General features: G+C 52.9%; 3 protein-coding genes and 1 further gene across 3 annotated transcripts; 1 reads left to right on the top strand and 3 right to left on the bottom strand.

Annotated features, from left to right (window-relative positions):
- Positions 1-593: 593 nt before the first annotated feature.
- HER10_EVM0008551 (FAD binding domain-containing protein) lies at positions 594-2,470 on the bottom strand. Its single transcript, XM_035478068.1, has 2 exons — positions 2,104-2,470; positions 594-2,044 (listed from the first exon to the last, which is right to left on the bottom strand). The coding sequence occupies exons 1-2, from the start codon at positions 2,379-2,381 to the stop codon at positions 610-612; spliced, it is 1,713 nt and encodes a 570-aa protein (XP_035334201.1). The 5' UTR covers positions 2,382-2,470; the 3' UTR covers positions 594-609.
- A 4,009-nt stretch (positions 2,471-6,479) lies between these two features.
- HER10_EVM0004906 (uncharacterized protein) lies at positions 6,480-8,138 on the top strand (the record flags this gene model as incomplete). Its single annotated transcript, XM_035474534.1, has 6 exons — positions 6,480-6,885; positions 6,945-7,007; positions 7,062-7,155; positions 7,211-7,370; positions 7,425-7,528; positions 7,586-8,138. Exons 1-6 carry the CDS (start codon positions 6,732-6,734, stop codon positions 8,136-8,138), a joined length of 1,128 nt encoding a protein of 375 aa, XP_035333955.1. The 5' UTR covers positions 6,480-6,731.
- A 1,048-nt stretch (positions 8,139-9,186) lies between these two features.
- On the bottom strand, positions 9,187-10,574 carry HER10_EVM0000306.
- A 1,110-nt stretch (positions 10,575-11,684) lies between these two features.
- On the bottom strand, positions 11,685-13,856 carry HER10_EVM0001859 (arginyl-tRNA synthetase). The gene is made up of 2 exons (XM_035471594.1): positions 13,530-13,856; positions 11,685-13,471 (listed from the first exon to the last, which is right to left on the bottom strand). Exons 1-2 carry the CDS (start codon positions 13,809-13,811, stop codon positions 11,849-11,851), a joined length of 1,905 nt encoding a protein of 634 aa, XP_035333757.1. The 5' UTR covers positions 13,812-13,856; the 3' UTR covers positions 11,685-11,848.
- Positions 13,857-16,624: the final 2,768 nt, after the last annotated feature.

Raw genomic sequence — 16,624 nt, forward strand, 5'->3', positions numbered from 1 at the left:
TGCTTCCTCTGCAGTGGTCTGGTCGACACCCAGGAAGCTGGCAGAGCTCAGCGGTCAACTGCACTTATACACCCAACTCGACAATGATACCAGCACTCAACGGCTGCTGTTCAGGAAGGTGAAAAAAGGCTTCACAGAGCAGGCCTGGCAACTGGCAGTTGCCCAGCAGCAGCTGGCTCACCTGAGGGCCAAGTTACCAACGCTGCAGTTAGGAAGAGGAAGACTGTTCAGATCGATCCCAACACGAAGTTTGCGAACATCAGGGATATCCATCGGGCTCAAATCGAAGCGGGTGAAAAGGAGGTTATTACGGCTGAATCCAGCGACTCTGAATGCCCTAGTGAGGCTGGCAGTTGTATTGTAGTGGGTGTGGTTGAGGATCAATAGTTAATAGTAATGAGGAGGTTGGGTTGTGATCCCATCGTTTTTGTGGGTGCCAGAAACAGGGGGGTGCCAGGAAGTGGGGGGTTTGACTTATCTCACACTGAGTGCAGTTGACTTCACGTCAGGTCTGGCCGATTATTGCATGTGATCACGGATGAGATTGAGGCAAGATATTGACAAAAAACGAAAGTGTTATTCAATTACTATGGGGGTATTTCCTACGACTCAAACACGGCACATTCTTCCATTGTCAGCAACGCTCCACGACTCGCTGCCAACGGCGTTGCGAACGTAGAAGAATCCTTCAGGATCCCACTTTTGCTTCAGGCACAAGAGGGACTTGTAGTTGCTGCCGAAGAACTCGGTCTGGAAGTTGGGCTGCTGGAAGTCGGCCTCGTTCATGTATGCACCACCAGTGGGGGTGAGAGCCTCAATCTCCTTCATGATGACGTTGGTCATGAGGTCCTGGTTGGCAATCATCTCCTCCCAGGGGGCGGTGAAGTTCCAGACGGTGGTCAGAGTGGCGTGGACGAGGGCGTTGCGCCAGGCGGGGGTGACGGAGTTGGTCTCCTTGGTGCCGAACTTGCCAACGTCGGTCCCGACGCCGATGAAGGTAGCGCCCTTCTCAGCGACGCTGCGGGAGAAGGAGCCGATGTTGGTGATGTTGTCGCGGGGGATGAGGCGGCCGCCGTACTGAGCGATGCCGACCTGGATGTTACCGATGGGCAGAGGGCCGAAGTACTTGTCGTAGTGGTTGTAGTAGCTCTCGTACTCGGTGTAGGTGGTGGTGTAGTTCATGTTGAGGGCGTCGAGACGGGCGACAAAGGGGGCGAGCAGGATCTTGACCTCATCGGCGGTCTTGTTGTACGCGTTGAGGGGGGCGATCTGGAAGAAACCGGCGGCGAAGTAGTAGACGACCATGGAGCCACCGTCGACCATACCGGCAAGCTCCTCGTGGAAGGCATCGATGGCGTTGAAGAAGGCAGTGTTGTCGTTGTCAGCGGCCATCATTACGAGAGTGGCACCACCGAACTTGGCATCGGCGTGAGCCTTGACGGTCATGGAGGTGACAACACCCCAGTTACCAGGGCCACCGCCGGAGAGAGCCCAGTAGAGATCAGCATTCTCGGTCTGGGAAGCAGTCAGGAGAGTACCGTTGGCGATGACAACCTGCCACTCCAGAACATTGTCGGCGCTGAGACCGAAAGAAGTGGACAAAGCACTGTGGCCACCACCCTGTGTGTAACCTCCAGCAATACCGACGGTAGGGCACTCGCCACCAACAACAGCAAGACCGGCGTTGTGGGCAGCCTCCATAACGTCGAAACCCTGGGTACCGGCACCGACCTTCATGGCCTTGCCGGAGTAGGAGGCGGTGTTCCAGTCAACAACCTCGGTGCTGGTCAGGTGGTGAGTACAAACGGAGAGGGCTCCGGCTCCGGTGGAGCGACCAAGGTAGTCATGGCCAGTGTTACGGATGATGAAGCGAATGTTATTCTTAGCGGCGAAGGAGATGGTGGCCGCGATGTGCTCGGGGGTCTTGGCGTCAACGGCGTAGACGACGTAGTTACCCAGAGTACAGGCACGAGACTGCGGTTGGAAGGGGTCGCAGCTCTGGTTGGCGAAGAAGGGAGCCATGATGGAGGAAGAGGATCCCATGCTACATCATCGTTAGTCACCTGATGTCGTCAATATCATGAAGTTGGGATCGACACTTACTGGATCTCCGCATCCTGCCATTCACTCTGCAGAGTAGCGCAGGTGGCCGCATCGTAGACAGGGTCGTGGCAAGGCGCGCCAAGAGGGACAGTCGCAATCAGGTTGCCGCCAACAGTGGTGTTGAGGGCATCCCACTGCGCCGTGGCAGGCCAGCAAGCATCGCCGGGGAAACACTTGCAGTCACCGGCGGCGCGCTCAGTGAAGGCGGTGCCGATTCGGTGGTTCGGAGCAGCGAGGGCCGCTCCGGCGAGGGCCGCTCGGAGGACAAAGCTCTTCATCTTGGACTACTTTACTTTGACCTTGGTTGGAAAGGTAAAGGCAGAGGCAGCGCAATGTGAGACAAAGATCGACGGCTGGAGGGAGAGAGGGCGGGGGGAGGGGGCAGAGGAAAAGAGAGGGAAATGCCGCTGGACCATTTCATCAAAAGAAAGTTTTTCCTACCGGTGGCCATGGGCATTACTTTTAGTATGCTGCAGGAAGTGTCCTAACCGACCTCCGGGACCACGGCATGGGGGTTTGGAGAGTCCATCTCGACAGGGTGGACGCTTCCCGACTGGGGTTTCGACCGAGATTTGGGGTCCTATAGAAGGCGGACTTCGCCCCCTCAAACTAGTGGAAGTTTGCCGCACTTGTTACCTGTTGCTGATGAATCCGTCTTGCTATCATTCGAGAAGGGAACAATATCGGGAAGAAGCCCCTAGGGTCGATTCTCATGCAGTGCCGTTTGTGGCTGGTTCCCTCTTGTTCCCCTGCCATCCTTGGCCAGGGGCGGTAAAGCGCTGCGGGCTGTGGAGCGGGAGACGAGGTCGATATCGTCTTAGATATCGGCCGGACACCAGGGATGCCGGGTGCCTCGGTCTATCGGCCACTAGTGGCCAGGACGGTCAGCGAGACTGGAGACTGGAGACCGGAGTGCGAGACTCGACAGTCGACACCGGACATCCTGATACCTATCTCCGCTTGAAGCTCCATTCGACTTTCTCGTTGTCGCTTCTGGCGGCCTGCTCTCTCTCACGATCCCGGCTCCCACGACTTCGCAGGGCGATGAAGATCCGGGCCACGAGGGTTCCGTGGTCCGCTGCCTTCCAATACCTGGCCAAGGCCGGGTCAGGCTTGCACGGCCGGGCTCCACGCGGTCAGGTTGTTCGCTCTTCCAAAGTCTTGTTCAGCGGGGACTCGAGTGTGGCTCGCAGATCAAAGGGTGCACTGCTCCCGGCAGCAACCCTGACGAATCCCTCGTCCAACAACTCCAAATTGCTGCAGAATCACGCATCGTTCCTTGCAGAGTGCAGTTCGCTTATGCTCTGAGACGATGGGCAGAAACCGGCTGTTGAGATGGTGCTACCATCGACGCAAGAATGACGATGTTGTCGATGCAAACATCCATGGCCGGCCTGTCGTTGGTGCGGTTCGGTTCGGAATCTCGTAGCGGCTCGTTGCTGGTTACTAACCAACCTTTGATCCAACTGGTGACTACTAACTGGACAATATCCCGGACTTCTCCTCGGCGTTTTTGAGGAATCATCAATAGTCGGGCGCAACCTGGGCCGGAAATTGAAGCTGCGGGGTTTCTTCAGCAAAGTCTATCGAACCCCGGCCCGATTGGGGGCTCGCCACCAGATCCTTGGTAAGAAAAGAGGATCGATCAAGCAGACCCACGCATCCTTCAGACTTCCAAGGGGGGCCAACTGCAGGGGCCTCGCGGCGGTCTAACCTGAACTCGCCAAATGCCGATGAGATGAAGTTCCTCGGTTCCTCCAAGATTCGGTAGCAACCGCATCGTACGAGGCAACGTATAGAAGAACAAGGGGCTGGGTCAAACTGTCCATGGACTTGGGCCGCCGCTGTAACGTCTGATAAATATCTTGATAAGTGGCTCATGCTCGATCGGAGAACAGGGTGCGAGTTGCGAAGCTTTGGCTGATTGCGACATTGTCTGCAAATACTACTGGGTGCGCCCCAAGAATCTCGTCCAAGGGTCTCCCACCCCTCGGGTCTCACGAACTCGAGATTGAGACAGTGGTGTGGTTGAACCACAACGTTCATCCAAACTCCAGTGCAGCTGAGTTGGATCATGTGCTGTCATAGGATCAACGTTATTGGGACGTTCTCATGACATAACGGTCCATCTAGTAGTTGAGATCAACGGTGCTAGAAAACACTATTGAAAAAGGATTGGCGGCCGTTGTGCAAAACCGGCATTAAAGTGCCTCATACGCGCGGGCAGCAAAACAAACAGTCAGCCACCACGACGCCGGCGGCCGGACAGCACAGACATTGACGTCCCGTCCCGATCAACGTTTTTTCTTCCTCCGAAAGGTGTGTGTGGTAACTGTGAGCTAAGATTGTGGCTGCTCCCTTTTTTTTGGTTCCTTGGCAAGAAGGAAGTTCGGATCCGAAAGGAATTTCCCGTAGCGCGTGGAAGACTGGAAAGTTGTTCGATGTCAGCGTGTCCGAGTCACGAAGAGGACCCTTTTCTGTTTTTTTCAGTGGTTCTCTCGTGCCCGGATCGCCTCCCTCTCCTGATCATTCTCCAGTTCCCGTGGACGTCCCAAAGCCAAAATTTCTTGTCTCCGCATATGCCCGAGAAGGCTGGCCGGCTGGGTACGGATACGGTTCCGGGGAGTTTGGGGTTAGAGACTTGGAGCGTATTTCTCAGAAATCCAAGTCACGAACAACTGTTGCTTGCTGTGCCGCTTTGCGCTCGAGCACACACACTCACCTGAAAAGCGGGATGGCGCTGAGAACTTCTGGAACTTCTTTCTCATCGGTGGGGGGGCTTGAAGACATGGTTACAACTTGCATGGATGTGCAGGCACACTCTGCAGGCCAAGTCGGCATATCAGACCCACGTGGTCGGAATGTGGCACAGCAACTTGAACTCTCAAAGTCTCAGTCGACTTCATTTTGACGAGGTCTTGGCTCGATAACAGAAGGTTTCTTGGTCAATACCACACCTCAGGGCCATCCAGCGCATCGCTGGCTAGCAGCTAATTGCAAAAACGACCCCATACGTGGAAACAAGTTTGCTTCAGGGAGAAACCTTTGCTTGATGAGACAACCTGCTTTTATAAGGATAGCATGTCGATACCAGAGTCCAGAGCTTTACCGCACATGGCAAATTGCCCGAACCGGCGTGTCTCGGACAGGGATATCCTCGCATGTCACATTCATCACTGACTTGTCATCGCGACACGGACCAAGTCTGGCCACATTGTGGTTGCGTGGTCCACTCCTTGGTCCATGAATTTTGATAATTGCGTAAATTCGAGTTGAAGCTAGCCCGCCAAGTTGTCAAAATCTCCCGCTGTCACCTCTGCCACTATGGCATTTTAGCCCCCAATGTGATATATCATACGCGGTAACGCCATGTGACATAAAGGACCTCTCCTCGGGTTTGGCTTAGACTGAGGCTCATCTCTCTTCCTCGGTTGGGTTCCGTGCTCGGGATTCGACTTCCATAATAACAATGGAAGAACCCACGGGCAGCGGTTCCCACAATACGGGCTTTACGAAATATGGCAGACTGCCAGGGGAACCAACAACTGGTTCTCTTATGAAAGACCATCATCCCTGGATCTGCGCTAATTAGTGCCGCGTACAATGCCCGTACGCGTGCATAGCGTGTGTGTACTACAGCAACTCCGTATATGCGTCCAACAAGGGGGACGGCCAGCAGGGAACGGGGGCCGCCGACGACCACATCTCTTCTAGAATCTCAGGTCTGGCGAGGAAGCCCAGACGCTTCTCCGGCCGGTGGCTCAGCAAAAGTTCGAGGTGACTGGTCGCAAACTCGATGCGTTTTGCAAGATGCAGGCATGGGTACGTTCGTCTCCAGAAAGCACTCCTGAAATGCAACATCGGCACACTTTCCGGCGGGGGAAGGAAAGAGACTCTGTGGCTCTGCTGCTCCAATGGCCCTCGTACGGAGTTTGACCCCGTATGCGTTCTCAACTTCCTCGTGGCTCCCCCGAGCTTCTCGCAAACGTGCAGTGCACGAGGCAAGAGGGGGACGTGACCTTGTAGACGATCCGAGGGACAAGGCCCGGAGGACAAGCCCTCCAGAGTCCACCCACCTCACACATCCGGCCTAGAAGCTCTCACAAAGTTCGTGCTTGCAGCCCGGCTTGGCCGTTACTTCAAGTGTGATATCTTTTACCTGCTCCGACAGGGGATGCCTTCTGGCCCAGATGCTCGGTACCGGAACAGGATACCCAATCCATAAGGTTGGGTCTATGTGGAAAAAGGCAAATGTGAAAAGGGAGAGAGGCCAGAAAGGAAGAGCATCTTATTTGTATATTGATGCTCCCTCCACTCTTCCCCCTCCCCTCTTGGCACGAACGATACTAGCTGAAAGGCCTAGTCTAATGATGTTATGAACGACGAGCTCCTGTCCAGATAAAGCGGTCTAAAGCCAGTCGGCTCCGCCACCTCTGTCCACTCGTCCCTTTCCTCCTAGTCTCCTACCTAGGCTCGTCGGTTAGATCGGCAACGTCCTTCCCGTCTTACCACATCCCGTCGAACAACGTCCGCCCGCAGACCATCAGCCTTACGTCTGTCTGGGCTCGACTTCACCGCGTTCACCGACCGGGTTTCGAAGGAGGTTATTCGCAACAGTTCAGCCCACGATGAGCGAGTCGTGGACTTACAACACCCCGCCGGGGACACCGTCCACGGGTCCCCAGATCACGGCCATCGCGTTGGTGTTTACGGCGTTGTCGTTGATCATCATGATGTTGCGGTTATACGTCCGTGTGATCATGCTCAAGGCCGCTGGTTCAGGTATGTTTGCAACTTGGATGATCTGACCTTTGGACACAGTACTAACTTGTTGGCTGTAGATGACTGGGTCATCTTTGCAACGTGGTTTGCGGCTGCCGGATTCGCAATCGTCAGCACCATTCGTACGTTGGTCTTCAACTTTCACCACTCGTCTTGCGTCTAACAACCACCCGCAGAAACAAAATGGGGCTTGGGTCTCGAAAAGCTGGAGGACATGCCAGCGCAGAATCTCTACAACTTTGGTCTTCTGCAATACGCCGGCGCTCCTTTGTAAGTTCTTCAGGAAGATTGATCAAGATACGATCAGAACTAACACCTAGTTCAGCTACATCAGCAGCATTCTCGGATTCAAGATCAGCTTGCTTCTCTCATATCTCCGCTTCATTCCGAAGGGCCCCTACAGGTGGGCAACTTTCGTCACCATCGGTCTCTGCGTCGCGTATCACCTTGCCTTCCTGCTGGTGCAAATAAATCTTTGCACGCCTGTAAGTTTCTCCCATTAATTGTTCCAAAACAGGTCAGACATTGACAAAGAACAGATTGCGAAGCAATGGGACCCCACGATCACCAATGGCTCCTGCATCCCCGGAGTTCCCTTCTATACCAGCATGGCGTCTCTTACGATCGCATTCGACGTCATTGTGTATGTTCCTCAAACCACACAAAGTTCCGAAAATCAGCTAATCGTCTGTTCCCTTAGCATGTTCCTCCCCTTCCCCGTCCTCGCATCCTCCAAGATCCAAAAGCGCAAGAAGTTCGTCCTCCTCGGCCTCTTCGGCCTCGGCGCCTTCATCACCGTCATCCAAATCATCCGAATCCAGACCGTTCACGCCCTCGCAAACTACCTCGACTCCTCGCCCCTCATTATGTGGTCCGCAATCGAGAACAACCTCGGCATCATCGTCTGCTGCATTCCGACCCTCGCGCCCCTCGTTAAATACTTCAACGAAAAGAGCAGATCCGGGAGCCGAAGCAACAAGTACGGTGCCGCGAGCGGCTATGGAAAGACGGGCCAGAGCGGCAACGTCGGAAGCAGGTACGCGCTGCAGAGCTGGCGGCCAGGGATGAGCGGTATGCAGCCGCTCGGCAGCGGGATCGACCACAGCGACCGGGATATTGGGGTCCAGAGCTCAAGGATAGGGAAGGGTTCGGATGACGGCAGTGCCGATTATCATCTTGATGCGCCGGTTATCGTGAAGAAGACGGAATTTGTGGTTACGAGCAATCCTAGGGAGCCAGGGGAGGCTGTTTGAAGGGGGTTTGGGAGCGCAAAATCATTAACGACTTGGTATATTGATGATGGCTGGTTTTTTATCTACATAGTACAAATAATTCGTATGACTCTACAGGGATCCAGGTACCATAGGCTGTGTGTTCCCCAGTTCATGAGTGTATTTCCTCAACACTCTGAGCCCCGCGATGCCGTTCCGCATGCGGTTGATGGAGTAGTTCTCTATCCGATTCCCATATCGCTTGACTCGTACGCTAATGATGTGGTGTTGGTGTCATCAAAAAGTCTCTATAGAGACTGAGTCAACTCTATCTATCGGCCCCCATGGCAAGTCGAACTCGCGCTGCCCAACACACCTATGGAGATAGCCTCGCCATCGATTAGCCAGAAGCTTCTGATTTCCTGGCCTCCGGGGCCCCATTAACTTGAAAGTTTGTATTGTTCACGACTATGGGAACAAGCATTCGCTGCGTCACTCCTTTATTCTTACGTTTGACAGGAATAGAGTTCGAGGTCGACTGGGTTGGCTGGTCATCCAGTCAATTGAGAAGGTTTGCCATAACAAACTCGTCAGCGGACCGACCCGAGCTGAGCAAAGGGCAAACCGAGTGGGAACGCAACCATCAGCTCGACTCTCATGTCACCCAATCAACGCCCTTTTTCAGAAGAAAAGCCTTTGATGAAATTCAAAGGCTTTGTAGGAGGCGCATCGACAACGACTGGAAACACAGCACCGAAGTCAGAAAAATGAATCGGGGGTTCAATCCAGGAGTTCAGTACGGTGTAGAGACAAGGAAGTCTAGCAACAAAGAGCACAACGTCCTTGCTTCTGATCATTACCTTTCTCAAGCTTTAACCTCGTAAACACTTTCAGATGGGCACAGGACAGGTTGAAGTGAAAGCCAAGTTCTTGTTCCACTAATCTCTGCCATAGTTCGGCAATACACAGCTCTTACCATCCGAGAGGGTAGTCAACGGCGTCAATCCAGAAGTCGGCCTTCCTCCACCACCGCCGTCCTTAGTCCCCTCCGATCCCAGAAAGAGCAGTAAGTATACACGAAAGAAGCCTCTCAGTAAGAAGGGCCAAAGGGGTCAGGAACCCGAGAGTCGGAGCCGGGGCTGAAGGCCTCTCTCTTAACATGAAGGCGAGCACTGCCCAAGCCACCCATACCACCACCGTCGACACCAAGGCTTCCGTTGCCCTGCATCTGGCTCTGGTGCGTCTCGTAACCTCCAGGGGTAGCTCCATCCTGGCCAACAAAGAGACCGCCGGCAGAAGAGGTGATAGAGTCATGACGCTGATGAGTAGGACGAAGCTGAGTCTGGAAGTCACCAACGGTACCCAAGTGACCACCACCACCGCCAACACCACCAGTACCGCCAGTACCATGGACACCAGCAACACCACCAGAACCTCCAGGACCTCCAGCAGTTCCAGCACTTCCAGTGCCACCACCAGCAAGGACACCAGGAGTACCGCCTCCGTCGGTAAGGCTGTTAAGACGAGTGAGATCGTTGCCGATGCCTCCGATGGCGGCTCTTCCACCTCCGCCGGTGTTCTTCTGAACGCGGCCACCCAGGGTGTGACGGAGAAGACCGAGGTCTCCCTTCATGATGTCCTTCAGCTCGCGGACCTTCTTGCGGATCTCCTTACTCTTATCCTTATCATGCATCGCATCAGCGAAGGACTCAAGGTTGGCCATAGTGTCGCTGACAACGGTGTTCTGAGCCGAGTATCCTGGAACTCGTCATCCTCGTAAAGGGCATGTTGAGCCTGGACGTTGTTGCCCCAGTGGCACATGGCGGAGTTCTGGTGGACAATGAGGTGACGAAAGACCTCGGTCGGGTACTTGCCGCCGTTGAGGGCGACAGCGGTGAGAACGTCGCGCTGGCTAAGGTCGCGGTTGTTCTTGAGCTTCTCAAGAATCTTCTTGTAGAGGACGTGGTCGTTGAGAGTCTGACGCCAGAAGCTAGTATCGATGTCCTCGAGGATGATCTCCAAGAGCTGGGAGTCAACCTTGTTGATGAGAGTCTTGATGAACTTGCGGGCATCAGAGAGGTTATCGCGGTACCACTCCTGATTGGCCAAGAGAACCGCCTTTTCGACCCAGGCGGCAGTATTGCAGCGGATGAAGAGGTCCTTCAGGACCTTGTTGTACTCACCGTCATAGTTGACGGCGACGATGGCCTCAAGGGCGAGGAAGTCGACGAGATCAGGGCGACGTTCGCGCTCAGGGACGTTCTTGTCCTTGAGCGAGTTGCAGAGGGATTGATAGATGGTGTTGTCCGAGATGCAACGACGGAAGGCGTTGGAGTCGATGCGGGACTCGATACGGCCCAGGAGGGCGGGAGTGAAGGTCGCGCTCTCGCGAATCTTGCTCTTGGCCTCCGTGATGCGTCTGGCGCGCTCTTCGGCCGAGATGACAGTGGTACCGCGGTCGCGCGAGCGGGAAGACATGATGATTGAGTCGACGGATTGATGAGCGACTAGAGGTTGATGGTTTGTAAGGAATTTCTTTGTTTGGGGGCGAATCTGCGTCAAAAGAAGTCAGAGCCACCTTCGATGATGATCAAAAATAATAAAAATACATACCGCAATAATCAGCTTATTGTGGAAGCTCTCACAGCGCGCGTTGTTGTGATATGATAGCGATGAGGGCAACAATGTTCATGCCACTTAGCTATATCTCGCCGGTCAGTGGTGTATCAGGGTGAGATACACGAGCAACTGGGTGAGATTGAGAAGCTTGAAGAATGGAGGAGCCGAATCTCGAGAGTGATGGGTGAGGAAAAGACAAGAAAACATAAGGAGAAGGGTGAGGGTGAGGGTGAGGGAGGGCGAAGGAGGACGAGAGGGTGGGGCGCGGTCGCGATGGAAGGTGAAAATAAAAACCATGACCACACCTCGAGGCAGGAAGGAGCGACTGAGCTCAGGCTAGTGAAGATTTTTCAATGCTGGAAGGTATAGAAATTCCATCCATACGCAGTGGGTGTGTTTTGATAGGAGGAAGGGACCAAGTAATGAGAAAAGTGAGGGCTTACCTAAATTGTGGTTTGTGGGAGTGGCTGACTTGAGATATGGTGAAGAAGAAAACTCAGAAAGGGCTTCAACTTTTGAGAATTTTTTCATCAGTGGGTCCCTCTACGCATCTATTCAGGCAGGTATTGACATTCTCACCTTCCCGTATTGCCTTTCCCTGTCTCTTCCCGACGTATTCATCTTCCGCCGGAAGTGAGAGGGCCTGAGGAACCAGGACGGCGAGCATGGCCGCGTACTGAGCCACTTCGATACACCAAGTCATGAGCCTATAAGCTGAAGAGCGTTCTCAGTGAAGAATTCATATCATGGATATGACTGAGGCACAGAACAGCTGATTGTTGGGAACATTCTGCCCAACTGAAGCTCAGGTAAGGGATTATATGTACGTTGCTATGAACAGGCGTGAGAGACATCAGGCGTCACTTTCACTGGGCTTCATACAAAAGCAAGAACATTACATTGACTATTTTTGAGTTTTGCTATGCAACACAGTAAACAGTTGCCACCTGGCCTGGGATTCTTATTGTGCTCCCATGTCTGTCATCAAGTCATGATCTCATGACAAAGCCACTTGAACAAAGCATGCGCCTTCCAATGTTCCTTGACAATCTTACCACGTTCAGTGGTATGTAAAAATGACCAAACCTGCCTTTCCCCAACCTACAACACTAACAAAAATCAGAGCGTCGAAATCAGGAAGATAGAGGGCTGATACCGAGGACCTTCATACCATTCTCAAAGACCTGCCTGGCATTCTCATACAGCACCGCTCGTGCAAGGTCAAGCGCCGAGTCATCGGCAGTTTCCTCCTCTTCATCTTCACCCTCGCCCTCATCGTCATCAAGACATACCAACAACTGTTCGGCCAGCCGATACAGGAACGTCAATACAGCCGAGGGCTCGAGGGTTTTGTACGCAGCGTTGATAACATCAGGATACTGTGCCATAAGTCTCAGGAGATTTGTGTACTCTTCTTCTTCTAAATGCGCGTAGTCGACTTCCCCGAGCGCAGCCGGATCAGCGCCAAGCTCCTTGATGGTCAAACAAAGTCGGGTGTAAAGGAGTTGAAGATGGGCGCCAGTCTCGCTTTCGAACTCGGTCATCTTCTTGCTATCGAACGCGTATCCATTGCTGCGCTTGGTGTGCATATCCTGCGCAAGAAGCGATGTGATGCCAAAAGGCTCCGCAGCGGCAAGAGGGGCTCCAGCATTCTCCTCCGTCGCCATAGCATCTCTAACTGCGTTGGCGCATTGGTTCAGCATATCTCCCAGTAAGTGCGCATTGCCGAGTTGCGATGACAGGCCCTGGACCTTGCCAAAGTTGACGTGTTGAATCTTCTTGGCGAGATCCTCTCTTCCCATTAGCTCAAGTGCCTTGATGACGCAGCGGAAGTGGGAGTCCTGCTCCGAAGCGACGACGTAGATCATCTTGTCGAACGCAAACTTCTTCTCACGATCGAGGACCGCGGCCAGGTCGCGGGAGAAGTACATGGTCGTGCCAGTACGGTTACGGATCATACCAGTGCCGAGACCTTTGGCGCCGTGCTTCTTGAAGTCGATGAGCCACGAGCCATCGCTCTCCTCAGATATCCCCTTCTCCTTGAGGACTGTCTCAACTTCCGCAATTGACTCCGGCGTTACCTGTGACTCTCCGGCATACTCATCAAACTTGATGCCGAGACGAGCATAGGCTTTAGTGTAGTCTTCGACATAGCAGTCGCGGAACCTGGTGGTCAAGGCTAACGCATCGGCATCCCCTTCCTCCCATTTCTTGGAAAAAGCATCACGTTCGGCATAAATGCCTTGTGACTCAATCTCGGCTGTATTCTTTCCTTCCTCCTTCGCCTTTGCGCTTGCCTCTTGTTCAGGCTTGAAGAGCTCGTTGATCTGGTTGTGTACATCGAGTAGGTGACGAATGGGATCTTTGGCAAAGGCTTCCTCCGAGCCGAACTTGTTCCAGCCGACGGCGAGAAGGGCTATGTTCTTGCCCCAGTCGCCCAAGAAGTTCAGTCGACCAACCTCCCATCCCATCCGCTCATGTAGGTTGGCGATAGCAGCACCATTGATTGTGCTACGGAGGTGCCTGCCTTCAAACTCTTGTGCAATATTGGGCGACGAGAACTCGACGATGACCTTTTTGCGTCCAGACTCAGGTGATGTAGCATCCTTCAAACCAAAAACGTCATCGCTTCCATATAGTTCTTTGCGGTCGGCTATGAAGGGGATGAGGAGTCTGGGAAGGAAGAACGGGGAGGAAAAGATGCGGATGTGAACCCCATCGACGAATGGAAAGGTGTATAGAGGTGACTTCGGAAACTGCATTTGTTTTCTGTCAGCCTAGGGAGGTACTTCCAACGTTCACTTGAGTAATAACCTTATCTAGCAGTGCAGCTGCGGCCTCGGCGTTCGCTTTGATCTTGAGACGAGGCAGAATGATGGCTAGATCGCCCATGGAAATGGCAGCCGTAGACTGAATCGCTTCATACGCAACGGCTGGTTCGCAGCCTGCCACCTCCGCCACGATAGTGGCTAAGTAAGAACGCCAGATATCTAACGGGCGCACTAACACATCGGCAACCGGAAAGGATGGAAGAGGCTTTTCGAGGCTCAGCCTCCCAAGTGAAGATTGAAGGCCGTTGATTGACAAAGTCGCCATGGTGTTACTGGGATCTGACAAGTATCTTGTGACCACCTGCTTCGGTGTGTGTGGAAGAAAGAAAACAGGCAAGCGCTATCACAAACGATGGGAGAATTGTCTCTTTCTTCAGCGATAGCAGCGGAGTGACGAAATGGGCCGTTGGTGTGGTCGGGCACCGAAGGCAGCCAACGCGGCGTCGCTGGATTGGTTGGTTTCCAGACTTGCAGACGCAGATGCTATCACCCAGTCGTTGAATGAGGCTACCGCGCATGGTATACGACAACTTTGGATTGGCATTACCAGGATGACAGGTGTCTTGCAAACGCATCGATCCCTCGCCTCAGTCCTTCCTGGCTATCTTACATACTTTTGTTTGTTAACATAACATGCGACTGTGTCTCCGAGGAATAGCCGTCGAACTATCCCATCAACTGTCAAATAGCATCACGACATTCCGCTCCATTCTTTCTTTAACTCTGCTCTAGTTCGAAATCATCTACAGAGGGATGTGATTGAGCTAGCTCCGGACTAACAGACTACTCGCTATCACCCTCAAAAAAAGTCCGTCCAAATGTATTGACTTTACATTTGCAGGCCTTGAGATACGCAGCCCGCTTACACGTTTTGGCCTGTCTCTTCGTTGCCCGAATAGCTCCTAGACGCCGAAAATTTCAAGAATGCCACGCTAGCCATCGAAAACGCTATTAGGCAGGTTGAAATCGCAAAGCCACTCTCGATGTCACCCGTTCTGGCCGCCCATACGACGCCGAGAACAACGCAAAAGACCACAGATGTCCACCTGATGAGCCACAGAAGTTTGGAATTCGGACTTTCTTCAATCTCCAGACCATAACCTATTCCCACCGTCCGTTGTTGAGGAGGCAGCCCGTCAATGCGATGAATGATCCGGTCAAGATTGCTACGATCGCTCCCATCAATGTCAGCGGTGCTTTTGAACAGATCCATAAGACGTTTTGACGGCACAGGCTCGAACGACGGGCTCTCCGTCGGCCGGTATCTCGCCGCTTCTGAGATTGGAGGGACCTTTTGGCGAACCCGTATCGAAACGTAGCCGTCATGGTAAAGTTCATACTATGGGTTTCAGTATGTGATGTTCGTATGCAAGTAGCTCAGATGATCGGTGCTTCATACCTCCACATAATGCATTCCAATCGGCTCTCTCAAACCACTTCGCGAAAGGAAACCGGACCAGGTGAACCACCGATCTCTTTGCAATAGCTCTCTGAGCGAACTGAAAAAAGATCTGTCATCGTGACAATCCTGGGAATTCATGTCATTCAACTCGGGAAGTCGCTTGCCATCGACTGGGAGGCAAATAGGAATATATTCGATGATTTGGCCCAAGTTTTGTAAGTCCAAAGGTTGAATAGAAATGCTGTTTTCGGTCATGCTGAGAAAGCGGACGCTGGGGATCCAACGCAAGATGTGTGACTTCACATGGTGAGTTGTCGGATCTTGCCGCCGGGGGGCGTTGAATTCGGATGATACGCCGGGTGATAGCTCGGCAGCACTTCCAGACAGAACGTCTACGGAGGGCCCACGCCAAGCTAAATTGAGGAAGCTTGTCACCGTATCTCCAAGTGTGGCGTGCTCTACATGCGTGTAGTTGCTGGCTTGACTTTGGGTCCGCGGGCCAATTAACCCATGCTGTGATGAACCCATTCGAGATACACTGGTTTGAAGTAACATACTCGCGTAAAGGAATATTACCATCGAGATCAACATCACAACAAGCAAAAGACTCCAGTGAAGCGCCCTAGAGTCTTTTATGATCGACAACAGCCCAGCTATCATGGCGACTGCCCAAAGATAATGGAACCGGTTTGGGGTTAGTGATTCGAACCTAGGAACATGCGGTCCTTGGAATGTGTTCTTTAAAGTTAGGAATCAGTTCAGTATTATTAAAGAAGTCGCACTTACTGTTTGGAGTTTTTCCATCTGCGATCTACGTAGATGCTGGTTGTAGTCGTGTTTGCGTCAGTAAACCATGTGCGAGTAAATGAGTAAGTATCTACCGAGTAGTACCTCAGCGCCAAAGTCGTTGTCAACCACGCACCTTCTTACTCATGGCTTTTCCAGCCTTCAGGATTGACTTGCATTCTGTTTGGAGTGCCTTTGATTTGCGATGAAATCGATGGAGGGCGTTGCATGTCTTTCGTATCTGTGTCAAATGTGCGAAACAAGCGTCAGCTCCCGTCGGCTCTGGAGTGTTCGCAAAAAAGTAGTGCGCATCTGTTGCCATGAAAGACTTGAGCGATTTCAAGGTTTCCTCGAGAGCTTGTTCGCAATCCCGTAACAGTTCTTCTGTGTCGACTACTGCATCTTCAAAGTCGTCGAGATCTTGCAACAGACTGTGGTGCCGTGGGTCTGTTTGGAAATCACGAGCCGAAAACTGAAAGCGGCGAAGAAGATATTTATCTTTTTTGGACTAAGAGAGAGAAATAGTCAAGCAGTTGGCTACATTGCGTGATGGAGGTCCAGGGGTTCTTACGGCTTCTTTGATCTTTGTCTCCAAGCGGAAGAGCAAGGCAAGCCATTCGTCATGTGCTTGCAGTAAACGAATGTCCAAGATGCTCAAAAAGTACGAGCGTGGATACCAATCGGACCTTAATGCCTCAACCCGCCCGCGAGCGAGTGGATCACAAGCCATCCCATCCATGAGATCATTGTCGTATCGTTCTATAGTATCAGGCGTTGGGTCGTCTCCCGGTGTTTCAAACCAATCTTCGGCAAACAGTATCCCAGTCCACCTGTACTGGTCAATCCCTGTGACTGCACAGCTGATATGGCTTGCGTAAATCGCGTCTCTG

The sequence above is a fragment of the Colletotrichum scovillei genome (assembly GCF_011075155.1).
Source record: "Colletotrichum scovillei strain TJNH1 chromosome Unknown Contig00005, whole genome shotgun sequence".
Classification (NCBI taxonomy): Eukaryota; Fungi; Ascomycota; class Sordariomycetes; order Glomerellales; family Glomerellaceae; genus Colletotrichum; species Colletotrichum scovillei.

Coding starts and splice junctions, on each gene's coding strand:
- HER10_EVM0008551 (XM_035478068.1), bottom strand. CDS start 2,381: ATGAAGAGCTTTGTCCTCCGAGCGGCCCTCGCCGGAGCGGCCCTCGCT. Junction 2,045..2,103: donor TGGCAGGATGCGGAGATCCA/GTAAGTGTCGAT, acceptor ACGATGATGTAG/CATGGGATCCTCTTCCTCCA.
- HER10_EVM0001859 (XM_035471594.1), bottom strand. CDS start 13,811: ATGGCGACTTTGTCAATCAACGGCCTTCAATCTTCACTTGGGAGGCTG. Junction 13,472..13,529: donor CAGCTGCACTGCTAGATAAG/GTTATTACTCAA, acceptor AAACAAATGCAG/TTTCCGAAGTCACCTCTATA.